Source organism: Podarcis liolepis, assembly GCF_965112155.1.
Source record: "Podarcis liolepis genome assembly, chromosome: 17".
Classification (NCBI taxonomy): Eukaryota; Metazoa; Chordata; class Lepidosauria; order Squamata; family Lacertidae; genus Podarcis; species Podarcis liolepis.
This window is the reverse complement of record NC_139571.1, coordinates 42,806,278-42,827,413: the sequence shown is the minus strand read 5'-3', so window position 1 is coordinate 42,827,413 and position 21,136 is coordinate 42,806,278. Positions and strand designations below refer to the sequence as shown.

General features: G+C 43.4%; 1 protein-coding gene across 32 annotated transcripts in view; it reads right to left on the bottom strand.

Moving 5' to 3' along the window:
- ADGRL3 (adhesion G protein-coupled receptor L3) overlaps positions 1 to 21,136 on the bottom strand; it is a 515,832-nt gene that overhangs the window by 60,553 nt on the left and 434,143 nt on the right. For all 32 annotated transcript variants that reach the window (XM_083481628.1, XM_083481645.1, XM_083481648.1 and 29 more), the window contains 2 exons: positions 13,580 to 13,748; positions 5,291 to 5,416 (listed from right to left, as the gene is read on the bottom strand). In XM_083481628.1, coding sequence (XP_083337754.1) covers positions 5,291 to 5,416; positions 13,580 to 13,748 — 295 coding nt within the window. The remainder of the gene's footprint in view (positions 1 to 5,290; positions 5,417 to 13,579; positions 13,749 to 21,136) is intronic.

Genomic DNA, 21,136 nt, shown 5'->3' with positions numbered 1-21,136 from the left:
TCAATCCGGCCCACAGACAGTCTGGGAATCAGCGTATTTTACATGAGTAGAATGTGTCCTTTTATTTAAAATGCATCTCTGGGTTATTTGTGGGGCATAGGAATTCATTCATTTCCCCCCTAAAATATAGGCCCCCCCCCACAAAGTCTGAGGGACAGTGGACCGGCTCCCTGCTGAAAAAGTTTGCTGACCTCTGCTCATGACAATATTTAACCTGGGATGGATTGGTGTAACTCCTAGCATATATATATATCACATAAAGTCTGCATTCCAAACTTATTTATGGATAAGAAATATCTATAAAAAGTGATCAGCTTTTTAGTTTCAAATACAGCTGCTCCAGTATTTCGGGTGTCTCAGAAGCTGAGAAGGCTCTGGCCGAGAGAGGCTGATATTGATGAACTGGAAGAAGGAAAATAAGATTCCCTTTAATCCATGGGTAGGCAAACTAAGGTCCGGGGACCGGATCCGGCCCAATCGCCTTCTCAATCCGGCCCGTGGACGGTCCGGGAATCAGCGTGTTTTTACATGAGTAGAATGTGTCCTTTTATCTAAAATGCATCTCTGGGTTATTTGTGGGGCATAGGAATTCGTTCATCCCCCCCCAATAGTCCAGCCCCCCACAAGGTTTGGGGGACAGTGGACCAGCCCCCTGCTGAAAAAGTTTGCTGACCCCTGCTTTAATCAATGGGTCAATGATATGACAACACTTGCAACTTATGAACAGATTGCTTGTAGACTTTCTTTGGACGAATCTAGTGAAATCTGGAATGTGTTTATAAAGAATGTACTGTAGTACATTTGCTTTAGGAGTATAACACCATTTATTTCTATAGAACAATGAAGGGAAATGTACTGATTTTACCTACTGTATTATTTTTGCACCTTTATTTTTCACACTTCCCCACCCTTTTCTTTTATTACTTATATCCTTATAAATAAAAATTGATCTAATAAAGCATCAATTAAAATTATATTTCACTTTTCTATTTAAAATTTATCTAAGCCAGCTCACAATGCACAATTCCAAGATACCAACAACCTGACTGAAGGACCCCCTTTCCGGCAGAGGCAGATTTCGGGGAGTGTGATCAGTCAAACTGGGCGCGGAGCCTCGAGGGCACTGCAACTATGAGGTAGAATGGAAAGTCAGAGGGGGTGCCCAAGTTTGGCAATTTGAGACCCCAAGATCCACAACTGCTCCCTCTTAAGATCTTCCCCATGTGCCCCATACGCCCTTCGAAAGGGTGATTATTGTGGAACCTCCTTCTGGATCATCTTTGCCATGATAGACCTTCATTACTATCTTTAAGTTCCTTGCAAAACCTGCTTCTCACAAACATTTGATGCCATTTAAATGTTCTGGTGGCTTGTACGTTTGTTCCCTTGCAGAAGTGACTTGCCACAGCTGTTTTGGTTTATCTAAGGCATTTTAGAACTGTCTTTTGGGGCCCAGCTTCTTTGAATTTGTTCTGAGACTTTGAGCTTGGGATAAGTGTTTGTGCTGTGACAGCCACTCCAGACACCAGAAGAAACATCTCTCAGCTGACATATTTGGGTATGAATTAAGCATGTTGCCTCTATTACACAGATGCAGATCACAACAGCCTTACTAAGAATTTAATGGTTACTCCCTGTGTGTTTTAGTTCAAAGCTAAATTGGTGAGGTGTCAGATATAATTACATCTATTAGCAGCACAGACTGAATTTGTGTTTCCTTTCTATTGATTAAGTTGTAAGCCGCAGTGTTTTATATGAACTGCCCTTCATAAATCTGTTTCTGCGCATTACTGCATAAAAAGCTAAACCTGGCACTAGAAGCAGATAATGGAGTGTGTTCTCAGTAACTCAGAGTAAACAAGCTAAGGCCAGAGTTTTCAAAGAAGGGTATGTAACCCCCAGAGTGTTGCAAAAACATGAGATGGAGGTGGACAGATTTCAGTTCAAGCACCAGGCTGACTGATTAAATATAGGTGCAAAAGCCGCCCTGGGGGCAAAAATCCACTGCAGCGCTTGAAAATAGGATTTAAATCCACCAATAGGAGGAGGAAAATGGCAGACTCTCCAACATTTCAGAGATCAAAATAGGGGCGTTTCTGTATATTGCTACCATCTCCACATCCCGAAGACTGTCCAGTTCCTTATGACATTGTCTGTTTTTATATTTTACTTACGTTTATTGTGATTTCGTATTTGCTGCCCACCACTTATATGCCTTCCACATGTTAGCAATATTTAAGTATTTTTTAAAATAAATTTTATAAATACTTAAAAATAATTTTGTAAGTTAGATTTTATATTACGCAGACCAAAGACAAATGCACGCTGTCTGAATTCAAATAAGGAAACTATACGATCAGGGGTAAAGTAAGAATAACATTGAATGAAATGTACAAATATATGCAAATCTACAAGTTGTTGCAAATTTCCCCACATTCATATTATGGAGTATAAGAAACCAGAAAGGTTGATCAATCATGGGCAACCTAAAATTCCACATTGCACATTGGTTCTGCTTATCCTCTTAAGGTGCACAAATAATTAATGATTTTCTCAGAAATTGCAATAAAGAAAGGGGTTCTTTTTGTACCAGTTCTCTAAAGTGATTGATGAAGCATCTTTCCAGCCCAATGAAATAACCAGGCATGCTGCTACCAATGAAACTATTAAAAGTTTTCCAAAAACTCAGCACTTGCTCCCTCAAATAGAGATAATAAACCTAACTTAGGAACCCAAAACCACACTGTGCCCTGTGACGACATTAATCTCTACAACTACCTGTTCCCTGAAGATGGAGGTGCCAGTAGGTATACCTTTCATTGCATTTCCATCAACAGAGCATTACCGCTACCCTGAATGTGGACCATTCAAACTGGTGTACAGTAATACCAATGCCATGCCACTTTTGACTCAAGTGATCTGACTCCCATTCTTCCCCCATATATGTTTCTTCCACCACATCTTGCATGCCATCCTCCTACCCAGACTGCCCTGACTCTTCCTCCTCCTCCTGTCCTGGCTCCTGCCTTGCAGATAGTACCAAACCCCATCCATCGCTGGTCCACTCTCCTGAGTCACTCCCCTGGTCTCCTGCCTCTACCCCATACTATTCAGAGCCCTGCCAATCCCTGACACCTCAGGTCCTAAATTCTTTCCCATTTCATAGACCAAAGTGAGGCCAATAATTTTGAGTTCTTATTCCTAAATTTACAACACTTTTGGTTCAAATATCTTCCAGTTTCTAAGGCTTCAAGAGACCCCTGTTTACCTTCAAAGACTCTATTGACCCTATAGGATCTGGAAGATTTATGTCTTCTCTCTAACTTCTTACTGTAATCAGATACGTAGCGGAAGGAAATCTTTCTCAGTTTGATAGATTCACTAGTTGCCAGCCCCTGAAGCACCAACTTCATGGCACTGCAGACTAATGAGCACTTTCAACCTTAAGATCTAAATATTCTGCCACTCTATCATGGTGCCTTTGCATAGTGCTCTGATGGGTTCATAGGTCTGAATTAAAATACCAAAATGGAGAACTGCAGACTGGGCCATGAATCTGAAATGATATCTAGACCAGCACATTGGACTGAGATCTTTCGGAAGCCTATGGTAGCTTGGCAAACTCCATGTAACAAAGAGCTTTCAGTCAATAGGCAGTCTGTTCTTAAGAGAGAACAATATGTGAAACCAAATTCGATAGCATGTAATCCTTGCTACACACCCTTCCATTTGTATGTGTGTAAAAGGTCTGCAAGTCTTCTTTATCCTTAGTAAACCCCTTCTCACCCCTCCCACCTATGATACAGTTCCTCCCAAGTAATCTCCACCAATCAAAAGTTCATCTTCTTTAAATGCTTCTGAAATTTACAATGTGTTTGAGCAGTGTCCACCCTAGAACAGGGCTGAGTAGAATAATGCTCTTCAAAGTAGCCATGGTGCAGGGTAAATTTTATAAATAAATAAAAGATCACAGCCTGAATTTCTCTACCATGGTCCAAACATTTCTGAAGGCTCTTTTCTACCCATTGTTTGATGTATTCATAGCCTGACCTACACTAAGTTAAAAGTAAAGTGGGTGTTTAAAGATACTAGAAAAACCTAATGGTCCTCTATGTTCCCAATCATTCAAAAATGAATGAAGTATGTCATTTGGCATGCTGAACATTAGAGTGAATGTGCATGGATTGACTTAGATATGCGCTAAAAAAGAGAGATGCCCATCCTTACTCAAGATATTTTACTTTTAAAAAAGAGTGGGGCAGAAAATGCTAACGAAATTTCAGGTTGCATATAACATGTGGACATAGATTTCCCAGGGTCAAGTACCAGAAAATAAGATCTGCTCATGATAAACACAGAGGGTCAGTTAGAGTTAGGATTTGTTGGAGCAGTTATAAGAGGAGAGGGGGCTGGGCCCCAGGAAAGGAGGATTAATAAACTATATATTTCATCAAATGCATATATTGCTTCACAACAATGCTCTCAACCCTGGCCTGACCTGAGGACTTTGACAGATATACATGGATAAAGCAGCTTCGATTTCCAAAACACATACCCTCCAACTTTTCTCCCATGAAAATAGGGACATCCCATTCCATAATGATAATTTTACTATTTATGCCCCACACATCTTACTGGGTTGCCCCAGTCACTCTGGGCAGCTTCCAACGTATATAATAACATAATAAAACATTAAACATTTGAAAAACCCTTCCCTATATAAGATTGCTTTCAGACGGCTGGGGGAGGGGGATAACTCCATACCCTCCAACATTTATCCAATGAAAATAGGGACATACTAAGGAAAAATATGAAATTCTGGGATCAAATCAGAAATCGGGACAGTTTCTCTAAAATCAGGGACGTCCCTGGAAAATAGGGACACTTGGGAGGGTGTGAAAACAGTGCCAAAATGTTTTATAGAAACAGTTCTCTAGATCATCAGCATCATCATCAGGTCATATTTTTCAACTCACCTGAAAGTGACAGTCAATTGTGTAGGAAGGTGGTGATGAGAAGATTTGATGTGATGATGACATGGCTTGGGGGGAAGTAATTCCACACATTATGGGTGGTAGTGATGCCATCTTCAGTGGAGAATATCACATCCAACTCAAATGATCTCCCCTCTAGCCATTAAAGTGCAACCACAACGTGGCGGTGTCATAACCATAAGCAGAGCTAGGTTCTCAGATACTGGATGGAGGTATAATGATTAAGCCTCAGCACTAAACTATATTGGCATGACAAACTCTCCAGACCCCCCTTCAAGCCAAAGGAAACTACTTACCTGTGAGCCTGTGGAATATCGTCCTGGTGTCCGTGACCCAGATGTTTTCCCTGAGCCAATGGAGCTCTCTGTACTTTTCCCGCTACAGCAATGCGTACGCAGGCATTTCCCATATTCTTTACGCACCTAAGCAATCAAATGGCAATAGACATGAGAAGGAAACCCCATTTTTCAGCTTCAAAAATTGATTTTGCATGCGCACACGAAGAGAAATGCATTAAAATAGCCATTGCTTCTGTATACCTATGACATCTGGCAATTTTACATTTTAACACACACTGAGGACCTAAGGGATTTGTTTCTGAGATGTTCACCAACAACGTCAAACTAAAGTACTGTAATGCAAGATAAATGGGTAATTACATTTATGACTGAAAATCAGTATTACTTAAATTACATGTGAACTGGCACTTAGGTAATTTCTTTTGCTTTCTGGCATGGGTATATAAAAAAGAAAAGTCTATATTACACATCCAAAGAGAAAGGAAAACTTTTTTCAATTTTCTTTTGCCTTCCTGTGAGAATATATGACCTCTGCACCTGTGAATATTTGCCATGGATGGCATTTCATTTTGGACCACCACTTCTCCCAAGTTATATTTTCTCACAGAAATGAAGAATTTTAGACAACACAGCTGATTAAGAGCCATTGGTATTGACAGGCTTACCAACATGTTTGGAGTTGATACGCATGGTCCTCAAAAGGGAAAAAGTATGAAGAACAGCCATGAAATGAATGAAAAATACTAAATGACTAAGACTAAAGGTTTGCTCCGACCAGCATTATTTTGTGCAATCAGCTACAGAGAAGTCTCATGCTTCATCATCACTATTCTTATTCAAATATTCATATCCTGCCTCTCAAGTAACAAATTCTTCCAAACTGGCTAAATAAAATCATCAGCATTTAGTCCTCAGAAACCTTCTCATAGCTGGTGGTAGACGGCCCTGTTATACTCTCCCCCTGGCAGGGGCAGACTTATTTTGTGTGAGGTTTCCCCATAAAGCCCCGGCATCCCCAAGCTAGAACAGCGAGACGCTGCACAGCGCTCTGTCTCGCTGTTCTGGCTTCGGAGACAGCCTTTCAAGCCTCCGCAGGGCAGCGGGGTGCCTTCACCCCGCTGCGCTGTGGAGGCTTTGCGCAGCTAACCCCGAAGCCTTTGGAGCACAGCGCAAGTTCCCGCTGCTCTCCAAAGGCTTCAGGTGGGTATGCCTGAAGCCTGGAGAGCAAGAGGGGTCTGTGCGCACCGACCCCTCTCGCTCTCCAGGCTCCAGCAAAAGCAACGCGTAGCCTCTGGAGCGCAGAGGGAGCGCTCCCTCTGTACTTTGGAGGCTTCGCGTTGCTTTCGCTGAAGCCAAGGAGCCTGCATTCGCTCCATAGGACACACACACATTTCCCCTTCATTTTTGGAGGGGAAAAAGTGCGTCCTATAGAGCGAAAAATACGGTATTGCTCCAATGACCTAATAATAATTCAGTGGCACAGAACGGAGATGTGTGTGTCTGTGTGGGGGGGAGACCTTACCACTTGGGTGGAAGGAGAAATAGAATGGAACGCTTGGAAGGGGAGAATAGAGATCTGCAGATCTGCAGATAAAAGGGCAGGAAGAAAAACAATCTAGGTCACAACCTGGCAAACACTAAGAAGTTATTTTTAAATTCCCCGGGAGCTGAATAAAGAGTTAGTTGCCCATAGACACCAGTGGGGAAAAATAAGGATTTGATGCTACTGGGATTGGGCACACATGAGTCCCCCCCCAAGAACTCTCACTTCAAAACAAACAAACAAACAAACAAACAAACAAACAAACAAACAAACACAAAGGAAGGGAGAAACCTCAAACAGCCTAAAGATGATTGGGTCTACTCAGTGCGCATGGAATACTGATTAAGGCTTGGAGGAAAACTGGGGGGAAAGGGATACAACAGAGTGGCTGAAACCCCATAGCTGCCAACTTACAGATTTGAAAACAAGGCACCAGCAGCCTCGAAAATAAGGGATCAGCAGCCAAAATAAGGGATTTTCCAAGCACAGGTATGTTCAACTTCTGAGCCCCTCCAGGCCAAAGGCAGAAAGCCCAGCTAACAGCCGAACAAAGCCTCAAGCGGTGGTTCCCACAGCGCAGCAACCCGGCAAAGGAGATGCAGCAAGGAAAACCACGTCACCTCTCCGCTGGGAAGCGCTGAGCAAGGGCGAGTCCCCAGACAACGCGGCCGATTTGATCGGCACAAGGCATGCAAGCTCCACCCCCCCAGTCGTTCTCAGACTCCTTATTGGGTGAGCAACGCAGCCAAGCAACACAGTTGGAGCCTCCCTCCTCCCTGGCCGGCAGGGAGGGAGGGAGGGAGAGGAGCTGCTTCCTTTGAAACCCAGGAAATTTAAGGGACATCATCAATAAGGGACAGCAGCGGGACACAGCACTGGGATAAGGGACTTTCCCGCCAAATAAGGGACGGTTGACAGCTATGTGCAACCCTGGAAAGAAGCACTCCACGCTCCACTCCATTTTACTGCAGCGTCTCACATGTTTCTATACTAATACTGATTCAAGTCTTCCGGTACTTGTGCGTATGTAGCCAAAACAGCACCATTCCCGCGCAAGGGAGAGCTACTGGCAGACCAGGGCTAACCCCCAGGTGCTCACATGTTCAAGAAAAAAAAATCCAGGGGGAGGGGAATCGCTGCCAAACTCAATGGCACAGAACGTCAAGAGACTGAAGGCCTTTTGGGCCATTCTTCAAAGATGTGAGGGGGGGGGCAGCAAGGAGATCAGCTGCAACGATAGCTGGGATGCAAAACTAGGAAACTTGTCCGCACTGCTAAAGGGTATTGCAGTGTCTTAACAATCTGAGCCTTTATGGGGCAGGGGTGGGTGGGAATGGCACACTTGAGAGGGAAAACCCCCTGAGAACTGGACAGGAAAGGGGAATAGAGTGGGGTGGTGGGAACAGGAGGACAGATAACCCTAAGCACAAAGGGCAGAAAGAACAATTTCATTGTCTGGATAGGTCGCTTTCTGCTTCACAGTGAGAAACTATTCTATTTAAATGTTACCCGGGGCTGGAAAAGACAGAGCTGCCCATCAACGGAGAAAGAATTTAATGTTGCTGAGGTCTGAATGTCCTAAAAACAACCTCCAAACCAGAAATAAGAGCTTCTGCACTTTCCAACTCAGTTCTTATTTTAGTATGGAACAACAGCAACAAACCTCCGCTAAAAGAAGCACAACTCCCTTTCCCCATGTTGCAGGTTTCATGGGGCTGGTGTGTGTGTGTGAGAGTGCTTATGATAGCCCGGCAATGTAATGCTCACAATTTACCTCAGGTCAGGCTCTGAATGGTTTACAAAAGACTTCAGGCTTGCAGAATTTTTCACTAGAACTCTGAGACTTGCCAACTGAAACCAGATGCAAAATAGCGGTTCAGGAAGGCGGTTTCAGAATTGCAGTATGAGGTACTTGGCGCACATGTGCAGCCGAGGAAGTCGTTTCCAGTAAGAAATGGATCTCGAACACAAATCCTTTCACATGCAAATCTATTCCTGTTTCCCCAAGCTTTCCTGATTTCAGTGGCCTCATGGAGAACAAGGGGAAAGCTTTTTGCTGCCACTATCATCCAACCTTTGGGCAGGGATGGCCTGTCCTGTTTTGCTGCCTGAGGCTTACCTACCAGGGTTGTGTGGCTGCAGGTTCTGGGTTAAGGCAAGGGATCGCAAGATGTCCGTTTCTCCTTGCTTCTCTGGCAGCAGCAGTGGTAGCAGGCCATGGAAGAAGCCAGGAGAAGTGGCCGGGGCGGCGAAATCTCGCCGGAACCCATTGCTGCCCTTTGGGATTCAGCTGCCCAAGATGGCTGCCTCAGTCTGCCTCATGGGCAGGCCGGGACCTGCCACTGGGAGTTGGAAACTCGTTGCCAGTGTTAAGTTGTGGGTGAACATATCAGACGACACAGCGATTCTCCAAACACCTCTTGTTTATTCACAGGCCAGAACAGAACAGAACTGAAGGGTTCAGCCAGCCTGCTTATATAGAGCTCCACTACAATGCAACAGTAACAACTTTCTCTAACTATCCAATCACTGAACGTCACTTTCAATCCCTTATTTGCATATGTGGACCTGAGTGAAAACTATCTACAGTATCCCCCTGCTGCCCCAGGGTGAGAACTTCAGTACATAACACCTGGGATGATCTCTCGCAAATCATCTGGCAATCTACCAATCTATCTACTGATAAATCCCAATCTAGCTCCTACCCACCCCGGCCTACAAAAACCTCACAGTGTTGCCAGGAGGTACTGGACCCCTACTGCAGGTTGCGCCAAAGCTGAGAGAGCAGCTTACAACAATTCTGTATTATTATCCGTTGTTTTTATCTCCTCATTGCAGGTCAGGCTGAGGATAACTCTGCAGTGTTGTTGGTTGAAGGGTTGTTGAGAAAGAGAGAGAGAGAGAGAGACTGCAGAAAGGTTTTAGCAGCCCTGCATTGTTATATTTCAGGCTAGCAGTGGCTAAATTGTCCCCCTGGACACCCTTCTAGGTCAAATCAAGCACTCAATTGCACACAGAAGCCTCATGCTCCATTGACTTGAAAACCAACCGGTTGCCCTTTTAAAATGTTCAAAAGCTTAAAAAGGAAGCTTTCCCCCACAGGAAGTAAGACCCAAATTAGAGCAGGGACTCCTCCTGCCTTTGATGCTAACTTTTCTTCAGTCCCCTCAGGTTCAGGTAAGCACCTGCATGTCAGGGAGAGATGGCAGTATTTTGTAGCAGGGCCCAGCTTTCTTTTTTCTTTAATTCAGCAGGATTGTGGATATTTTTCTTTCAATAAACTTTAAAGCGTGCATCCTAACAAGCGCACATGAAGCATATAGTAAATTTAATATGAAATTTACTTCTTTCAAAAAGTAACAGTGCAGAAATATTTTTTAAAAGGGGGTGGAGGACCTCGCTTAAGAACAAAATCAGTGAGGACACAGTTCTCAAGTTTCCAGTCACTATGCTCCTTGATTTGCTTCAGTGCTTCAGTGAAAACCCATGGAAAAGTGCTATGAGGTTACATGGGTTTTTTTCTGATCAGGAGACACAGGAGAAAAGTTTAAAGGAAAGGAAAACATGTATTAATGTCAGCCAACTAAGGAAGATGAAGGCCAGCTTAACTCCACATCCACCAATATTCTGAAAAACTCTACAGCAACATGTGCGTGAGGCACGAAAACCAGAACTCTCTTTTGTAGGGGCATAAATGTTCTGAGAAATGGGAGGAAAGGTTTCAGCACAGCACTGTAATAAACCAATTATAACCATCAAGAGGAAAATGGGATGATTATCGCTACTTCTCTGTAATTTTGTTTAGCCCAAAGAGCACGCTTGGTGTTCGCATGGATTACTAGAAGCTATTATTATCAGCAGGATTTGTAATGTACTATCCTATGACACATTTTTAAAATGTGGAGAAATATAGAAGAGGAGTTAGCAGAAAGTAGGTGAATGGCTGGAAAAAGTGATAAGAATGAGTTCACGAGTGTAAGGCATCAAGTGGACTTCCCAGATTATACCTGTGGTTCAACAATTTCATACGTTACTTGGGAGGAAATTTGCAAAGGGAGTATCATAGAATTGGGCAGCTGGTAGGGACCACGAGGGTCATCTAGTCCAACCCCCTGCAACGTAGGAAACTTTTGCCCAACGTGGAATTAGAACCCACAACCCTAAGATTAAGACTCGCATGCTCTACCAACTGAGCTATCCCAGACCAAGAACTAATGGAGAGAATTAAGAAGAATAAGTGAGACTTATGTTGCAAAGTGGAACACCCATGTTCTTTCCCACTCCCCTTCCTTCCAGTTTTATGCGCCCAACAGTCAGCCGGTGTTCTGTATCCACTGTTCATGCTCAGCTCTCATTGAGCTGGGGGTTTCGTTTTTGTACTTCTGCAAACCTTGGCCTTCCCTAAGCCTGCTCATTCCTCCTGCCTGCATGAGAATGGTGTCGTTGTGGCAACATTAAGTACCATCACTTGGAGAATTAGTTTGCTATAAGTATGTAGGCTTAGCTAAGACAGTATAGGTTGCATTTCAAGATGACATTTCAGAAAGTACAATATAGATGTAAATTGATGTACTGAAGTCCTCTGCATATTATCAGCCAAATCAAAGAGAACCTGTGCATTTTGCTGCCTGGAAAGGAGTATAAAATATATCTCTTCTCACCCCCCACAAAGCTACAGTCAATAATTTGAAAAGCCTTGTTGTGCCAGACACTGATTCCTACTTCTTAGAGTTGGCTCCTGGTTTTTCTTAAGCGTTAAGCCAACAAACCAGCTAGTAGGTTCCCTTTGGCCCCATTTCTTTCTCTAATCGTGCTCCTGTTTCTCCCACCGGCTCCACATACTTTGGCAGCTGAAGAAGTGGGACCTGGCAGTTCAAGAGTCAAGAGGAGGACTTGTGGGGCCCAGAGAATCCGGTGGAAGAACTAAAACAACAACGCTCAGTTGCTGTCTGCATTTACAAGTCTCCCACCACTGCTTAATGCCATCTATATATGATACCCTGCAACTATAGGCCAATGCAATCCAGACAATAATGGCATTACATATTTTTTGGGGGGAGAAATATGTGCAGAACAGACACCTCGGGAAAGTTTGCTAAGCCACATAAGATATGCATTATATCTTCAAAAAACTGAGCACACAGAAGAACTTCTAGAAAATATTTGCCTGTTTTAATAATGAGGAACATAAACTCAAATTTCTTATTATCTTAGGAGTCTAAGAGATTATATCATATACAGCCTTTCCTCTTTCTTTACTGCACATGTAGGGTGCTAATACCCTATCCAGCTTGTAAACTTCCCAGGTGTATATTGTTTTTAAATATATATTTTTTATCCTGAGCGTTCGTTAAGGAGCTGAGGGGCTGTATATTTTATTCTCCTGGTTCACAACAAACCTGTAAAGAGGCGGCTAAGCTATGCCACACAGTGATCTTCATGAACAAAGAGGGATTTGAAATGAGGTCGCCACTGTCCTAGTCTGACACAATTTCCATTCCTGCACACTGCCTTTCATTTGGCTGACTACTGTTGGAAACAGAATGTTAGAATGGATGGGGAGTAGTTTATAGCCTGTCTTTTTTTCCTGCCAAGGAAACAAAGGTGACGCACATGTCGTCTCCCATCCTGGCACTGACAACACATAGACCTGCTTAGCTTCAGCAAGGTGGTGAACTCATGTGCAGGGTCTGCAACAAATGAATTCATCAAGCACCTTTAGATAACACCCCTTGAAAAATGGTGGATTGCTACTGTATCAGTGCTGTTGCAAACAGGCCAGGTTAACTGGAGTTCCAAAACCCAGGGAAAAATTCAGAGGGCATAAATTTGCAGGGTATCCCTAACTTCCATATATACCAGTTACAGATAGGTAGCCGTGTTGGTCTGCCATAGTCAAAATAAAAAAATTCCTTCCAGTAGCACCTTAAAGACCTTAAAGACTAACTTCCTTAAAGACCTTAAAGATCTTAAAGACTTAAAGACCTTAAAGACTAACTTCCAGTAGCACCTTAAAGACTAACTTCCAGTAGCACCTTAAAGACTAACTTAGTTGGTCTTTAAGGTGCTACTGGAAGGAATTTTTTAATTTCCATATATACCTTATATCAGGGGTTGCCTGGGGCTGACAGAAGTTGTAGGCCAACATCTGGAGAGCATCACATTGGCTGTCCCTGGCTCATATCAACACTCTGTACCCAGCAGTAAAAGGTAAAGGACCCCTGGATGGTAAGGTCCAGCCAAAGACGACTATGGGATTGTGGCGCTCATCTCACTTTCAGGCCGAGGGAGCCCGCATTTGTCCACAGACAGTTTTCCGGGTCATGTGGCCAGCATGACTAAACTGCTTCTGGCGTGATGGAAGTCAGAGCGCATGGAAACGCCGTTTACCTTCCTGCCGGAACGGTACCTATTTATCTACTCGCATTGGTGTGCTTTCGAACTGCTAGGTTGGCAGGAGCTGGGACAGAGCAACAGGAGCTCACCCCGTCATGGGGATTCGAACCGCCGACCTTCTGATCAGCGAGCCCAAGAGGCTCAGTGAAACAACAGCGCCTCCCAGCAGTATCCTCTTGCTTTCGCTGCTGGTTCAGACACATTTGGCCTCACCTCTAATGTGAACCGGCCCAAAGTCCAACCATGGGAACACAAAATGCAAGGCACGGTCAGCCAACATTGGCTGTGGTTGCTAGGCAATGAAATAGCCCCATCACTTCTCTTCGCCGTAGAATAATTGTCCTTACCTTTTTCTGGAGGACACAATGGAAAATGAATATAAACATTCCCTGCAGAGAATTGAAAATGGTGAAGAGGTATGCCATGATGACGGTGCTTTCATTAATATACATGAGTCCAAAGGCCCAGGTCAGTCCTAATAGGCAGAGCAGAGCTATTGCACCTATAACCCACGACCTGTGGAGAGAGAGAGAAAGAAAAGAGAAAGACAGAAAGGAAAAGTGTCTTTGATTCATAGAGAAAACAGCACGATGCACAGAACAAGCATTTCATGCTATTCCTTGCGGAGAAGGAAAACACTGCACACGTATTTGCGAATGCGCTTTTTGAATTCAATGCACTTTATTATTATAACTTGGGGGGGGGATACACAGATGAAAATGTCATGAGCATGAAAACGCTTCTTTTAACACACATTTTTAGGCAGCAGCAAATGTTTGTAGCAAATGTTCTGGGGCAGCAGCAGCAGCAGTGTAAATGTAATGAAATATGCAGATGCTACATGATAAGAGAAAAATGCAAAATATTTTGAATTGGCCTCCGTTCCTTCCATGCCTATTGGCTCAGCTCACAATCTTACAAAATCTCCTATGAAAGCCCTATTGAGAAGAATGGGAGCAAATCAAGAGCACAATGGCACTCTTGCATAGCTTCCCTTCCGCTCAATCTGCCCTTGGGATTATGCTGTAGGCTATTTGTCGTGATATTGCACATTATCTGCAGTTCGCTTGGTTTCTCAGTCCTTTGTAAGTGATCTTAATGTGGGGTATCCAACTAAAGTTTACTTAGAGTAGAGCTATTGATATCAATGGACCTAACTCAGCCATGTTCATTTATTTGAATGGATCTACTTTGAGCATAACTTAGTTGAATACCACCCATTGCCTCTACCTTCCTCCTTCTGTTGGGGCAGCAGCAGTAGAACAAGTGCTTTCAAGCGCCCTCACATTTGAAGGCACCCCAAGCCCATTTCTTGTAGCAGTTTCAAAATCTTACGATTGCTCCCTATCAGGGCAAGGAGTAGTTTTAAATTCTGCCTGGCTAAGCTAGAGAAATCTCAGGAATGTTTCTATAGTACTGGAGGATGAAGAATATGCATGATCCCAAAGGGGGGGAAAGAGAAAATATTGTGCGCATCTCTATAAAAAGCAAGAAAAGGAGCTACACAAAAGTCAGGCTGCTATGCCTAAGAAAAATTTGAAGTTAATGAGGAATAAACTAGATGTTAGACACAGATGCATTTAAGATTACCTTAATCCCTTCTTTTGAAATCAAATCAGCCAATCAATGCCAGAGAAAATGGTGGTGAAATTGAGATTTTAAATACCAGAGACAGGGGTGATTGTTCTGGGATTGGGAGAGGAAAAAATGGCAGGCTGACAAAGGGTTAAGCAGTCTCCTTTCACTGCCAATTCCTTTCCTTATCATTTCTCTGCTTGTCCCTCCAGAAGTAAGTAGCTACTTCTGGTTTTAAAATGGACATTGAGTGGGGTGACGTTATATGGATCTGCATGTAATGTCCATTTTGGCCAGTGTGCAGATAAGGATCCCTAAAGCTTCTTGAGTACACATTAGGTAATCCCAATAAGCATGCAAAGTGTTTCTCCCCATAGAAGCAGCCATGGGGCTTCCAGGGGGTGGATTCTAAGACGGGATTAAGATGATCTTAATAGCAGCTAACAACAAATCATGCCAGATCAGTCTAAATATCTGGCTCGGTTGGCGGGGGATTTCGCTGAACTTAATACGTTTTGAAGCAAAGTTTTTGATCTTTTCCCACATGATAGTCTCCTAAGGAACCTTCAGAACGGCAGACAAGACGTGATTACGATAAATTAAGTACTCACATGTGTAAAAAATTTGCACTAATTGAGGAACAATTAATGGATCAACAACAGATTAGATAGCGGTCTTATGTGGTTTTATATACAACCATCAGAAGACGGTGCATCTGCAGTGCAGTTGGAAAAGTTTCAAAGGAAACCAGCTGGACTGACTGCAGGAGTAGCAAAACTATTCAAAGCGTTTTGTAGAGTATAGGACAAAATGAGAGAAAGAGGAAGTATCTGGTACAAGGACCTGCACCAACAGAATGGTAATTAAAAATGAGAGTTAAAATTATTATGTGGGTTGAAAATTATTATTATTCTGAGACACATGATCAAAATAGAAAGAGGTCATTAGAAATGAGACATTCAAGGAATACTTTTCCTGGAATACTAATGGGAAATAAAGGAGCTTAATGTCTGGAAAACTTTTGGAAGTCTACCTTTGGCTTATTTTAAATATTCTGGTGCCTTCTTTGTTTTCAATGGGTCAAGAGCCCCCACCCAAACCTCCAACCTTGAGGAGTTATTAGAATTAGGATGGCGATTGTGTAGGACTGACTACAGTAAATCTATAGGAAGACAAATTCCCTGTTCAGACAGTGTGGCAATGCATGTGGATCACGCCGGCTGGCCTGGTCTCAATCTCATATTAGATGTGATGTATGCAAAGTGGTCTAAAAACAGGATCTGTACACCTGATCCATATTCTGGGAGGTCATGGAGCTATGTTTGTAGCCCACTGAGCAGACCACTTGCAGAAAATAGTATAAGAGAGCCACGAACGGGCAGAACCAATGGGGACAATTCCAAGCCCCCTCTACTGTATGGACACCTGGCACAAGGCTTAGTTGTCTCTTGAGCACTTGCTTCTTGGGCTGTTTTCTTCCTGCTGTAGTAAGCTTGGCTTATTCGCTCAAGTCAACTTTACTACATTGCACTTTTCTGTGGCATACTGGAATGCATATGTTGCAAAAGATACAGATGGTCTGCAAATGGTCCTGTTTTTCAGTGTGTGTCTGTGTGTCTGTGCCCATGCGCGTACATACACACACTGGAGAAAGAGCAATAAGAATCAGATGTGATGACCTTTTGGTCATCGTTGGTTCTACGATTAATCAATGACTGATACAGTTGTCAAGCGGGGGATAAGCTGGCTGCTGGCATTTCAACTGATTCTGATATATTAGAAAGCTGAAATTAATTTTATAGGATAAAGGCAAATGTTACACACAATAAAAGAAAAAGGAATGAACAAGTATAAGAAGAGCCTGCTAGGCATTTTCATTGTAGATAACAATTTAGGAGGGGGTTATGGGTAACAAACAACACCAGTTAACAATATGTTGCTGTGAAACTACAGGCTAATGTCATTGAGGAGTATAACATACTACTAGGATATTAGGACCGCTTTGATCAACACCGACACTGGGAAGAATTCAGTTACAGATAGGTAGCCGTGTTGGTCTGCCATAGTCAAAATAAAAAAATTCCTTCCAGTAGCACCTTAAAGACCAACTAAGTTAGTTCTTGGTATGAGCTTTCGTGTGTATCTGAAGAAGTGTGCATGCACACGAAAGCTCATGCCAAGAACTAACTTAGTTGGTCTTTAAGGTGCTACTGGAAGGAATTTTTTTATTTTGACTGGGAAGAATTGTTCCATCAGCTTGCCAAATGGCCGGACCTGCAATTGTTCTTCCCCCTTGTGCAGTTCTGGGGGTTCTCCTGACCCTCCAGACTGGTTTGGTGGAGAATGGTGGTGGTGGTGGTGGTGGTGGAGTTCCACTGCACTAGTGGGTTTCTGCTAGTGCACTGAGCAAGTTGAATCCAACCCACTACCTCATTTGGAATACTGCAGAGAGGGCTACGGTGACAGACTGGAAGAAAAATTCGGAACTGATCTACGATTACGCTAAAAATCCAGCTGATTAATGATACAAAGGACTGGATCACGTTTAACTAAGGAAAAGAAAAAAGGATCCGCTGGTTCATAATATCAATCATAACTGGAACATTCCTTTAATTACTCTGCCATGATGTAGGCATTAGGCTACAACTAGAAGCTGTAGCGAACTGGTACAAATCTCAATTCTTTAATAAATTCAGTAGGTGGTCATATGGAAGTTACTCTCCGTAAGCCTCGACTCTGCATCTAACATACAGGGACAATCCTTTCGTAACGATTGTTAGGATGTTGTCTATGAAGCACTTTATACTGTACTACATAATTGCTAAGCTGTCAGGGGTCCCTTTACCTTTACCTTTAATAACGCAATGCTTATTGCTTCTTAAACTACTGGGTTAATATGTCTTAGCAACCCTTGCTCTTACTGAGTTGAAATGTTAAACACTGCAATTGTTTCTTGAAATGATCTACTTCCTGATTATTTATTTATCTATTTATTCATGAGCTTCCTTGTATTCTGAGGGGGGGGGGCTTGTTTATTTAGGCAGTTTAAAAGGAAATCAATATAATTCATGTAGCAAACCAGGACAGTCATGCTGTATAATTTCTTCGCAATATTGCAAATATGTACATTGTTTTGAAGTTTCATGTACACATTAGTAATGCTCAATTCCCCCCCCCCCAAGATAGCCAACGAATAAAATATTACCAGTGTGGCATATTTAATCGGTTTGTTTTTATTTTGATTTGTTGTTGTTACAGCAGCCGCAATCTAACAAAGCAATTTTAGAATGCCTGCCAGATTGCATCACTACCTGCTTTTCATTCAGTTTCACCTCAAAATTCTCTGACCTTAGAAGAATCACAAAACCATTTTCCTTTCAGCATCCTTTGAATTTTAAGAGGGTTTTTTTTTTGTTTAAAGAAAGGCAGTGAGAGCTGCTGTATGTAGTGAGCACAATGCCCAGTTTCTGGGTGTGGATTTGCAGCATATGAAGTACTCAATCACGGCCCAATATTTTTTTATTAAACTGTGTAAATATTGTGCTTTGTTACGACTCTTCAGTTTGGAGGAGCTGTAAATGTGTGTATACAGACCTCAGGGCTATGCTAGTGTTTGTAGGGTTGCCACATTTCAAAAAGAGTTTTTGAGCTATTTTTTAAATGAAAATCGCCAAAATCTATACTACCGACATGGGCTGCCATATTTTCTTAGACATTTCAATGATTTCCACCCTGCTTAAGGGGGCTAAACAATGGCTACGTTCAGAAAATTCCAGACGTATGGCAACCCTATCATTGGTGCAACATTAGTTCTGTATGCAATTGCATGTTTATTAAAGGTAAAGGGACCCCTGACCATTAGGTCCAGTCGTGGCCGACTCTGGGGTTGCGGCGCTCATCTCGCTTTATTGGCCGAGGGAGCCGGCGTACAGCTTCCGGGTCATGTGGCCAGCATGACTAAGCCGCTTCTGGCGAACCAGAGCAGCGCACGGAAATGCCATTTACCTTCCCGCCGGAGCGGTACCTATTTATCTACTTGCACTTTGATGTGCTTTTGAACTGCTAGGTTGGCAGAAGCAGGGACCGAGCAACGGGAGCTCACCCCGTCGCGGGGATTCGAACCGCCGACCTTCTGATCGGCAAGTCCTAGGCTCTGTGGTTTAACCCACTGCGCCACCTGTATCCCTATGAATGTTTATTACCAGGATATAATTAAGCTGAAATGAAGCTCCTGGCTGGGAGGTTCAGGAAGTTCCACCCTGAGCTGAACACAAATTATGATGACGACAGCATAGAGGCTACTTCCGAATGCAGTATTCCGGCTACGTCCGAGAAATTCCGGACGTATGGCAACCCTAGTTTTTGCATTAACTGAAATGTTGGTTAGAGCTCGCTGGAGCCATAAAATGTTCAGGTGAAATTGAACCTGCCACTGAAGCAAATTGGAAAGCACTAGAGCATACACATTGGAGTTTCCTTAAACACATGCAGTACTTGAAACTGTTCACACCAGCACTGGGGGCTTTTTAAAAACATCAACACCTGAAGTACAAAAAACTAACAATGCGGAAGAAGAAGCTTTATGCAGTGGAAGCAAATGGGGAAATGGCAGCTGTTTGTAGACCAGATGCTAGATTATGGTCAAAAAAAGTATTCTATAAATACAGTGGTGCCTCGCAAGACGAAATTAATTCGTTCCGCAAGTCTCTTCGTCTTGCGGTTTTTTCATCTTGCGATGCACGGTTTCCCATAGGAATGCATTGAAAATCAATTAATGCGTTCCTAGGGAAACCGCCTTCAGACCAGGTCCGGGGACAGTCTGTCCCCGGACCTCTTCTGAAGGCTGGGGGGGGGGACAAGGGCTTTTCTTCCCACCCCCAGCATTTTAAAAAACCCCGGGACAGCTGGCTGGCGGACTTCTCCGCTGTCCGGGGCGATTTAAAAGCCCCTGGGAAGGCAGGCAGGGGGGACAAAGACTTTTGCCCCCCGCCAGCCTTCCTCTTCTGAAGGCTGGCGGGGGCGAAAGTCTTTGCTCCCCCCCCGCCTGCCTTCAAAAGCTGTCCAGCCAAGGCTTCGCGGACCTCTCCGCCAGCAGCGGCAGCGCTGCCGCTGCTGGTGGAGGGTTGCCGGCATGCCGAAGCCTGCGCGCGCTGACATCAGCGCTCCCAGGCTTCGCGGCGCTGATGTCAGCGTGCGCAGGCTTCGGCATGGCGGCAACCCTGCAAAAGACGTCCGGGGGCAGCAGGGAAGAAGTGCTTAGCTTCCCGCTGCCCCTGGACCTCTTTTGAAGCAAGGGGCTGCGGGGAGATAGCGATCTCCCTGCAGCCCCTTGCTTCAAAAGAGAAGACCCGCTGTCCCCGGGGCAAGCTTCGTCTTGCGAAGCAAGCCCATAGGGAAATTCGTCTTGCGAGGCAACTCGAAAACGAAAAAACCTTTCGTTTTGCGAGTTTTTCGTCTCGCGAGGCGTTCGTCTTGCGGGGTACCACTGTATAGAGTCTCCAGTCTCTATATTTGCATGGGGTCTCTTGCATTTAACTTTCCCACACAATACACTAGTGAGGGCAGCTCTTCATGCACAATGTAATGGTTGTGGAGCTTGGCCTATCACGGTCCCCAGGAATGTAGAGGTTGGAGTGGAAGTCATCAAGAATCAATCAAAAATAATATTTTACCTTGATTCTATATAGCCTTTTCATAACCTAGGTATGCCACGCACACACACAAAGCCATGACTTCATGTAGAAATTAAAAGCTTGGGTTTGTATCATGGAACTATACAATGAGTTAATCGCTGTCAGTTTAACTCTGAACAAAAATATTTGGGTTCATGCAGAAATTGTACAAATTGTTTTGGTTTCTTTTTTTTCTGTCAAAAAGAGACTTGCAAGAAAGTGAAGCCAGCCTAAAATAAATTGTATTCCCCACTCTTGTAAAAGATCCAAAGAATGAGAGAGATGAGAATGAGACAAAAGAAATGAACACAAAGGACTCTTCACCAGAAGAACAAACTGAAAGTCCACTGCAAAATAGAGGCACTTGCATTAGTTATGCTACTGATTCAGTGTTTTTTCTTGCAGGATATATGGTGCATTATTATCCAAGGCCCATAATTGATGCTTTGTTGTTTCCATTAACTTTAAACAATTCTGTACAGACTTGTGTTATTCAAAGGGCTATTTTTGAAGACAGAAGCAAAATATTCAAACATTGCCATGCAGTCATTGACTGAATGGAACCGGAAACTAAAGAAGAATTTTCTTTGTATTGTCCAGAATTGCCAATTCAGGACAGATACTGGGTGAAATAAATAATGTTAGCATTCCTTTGAA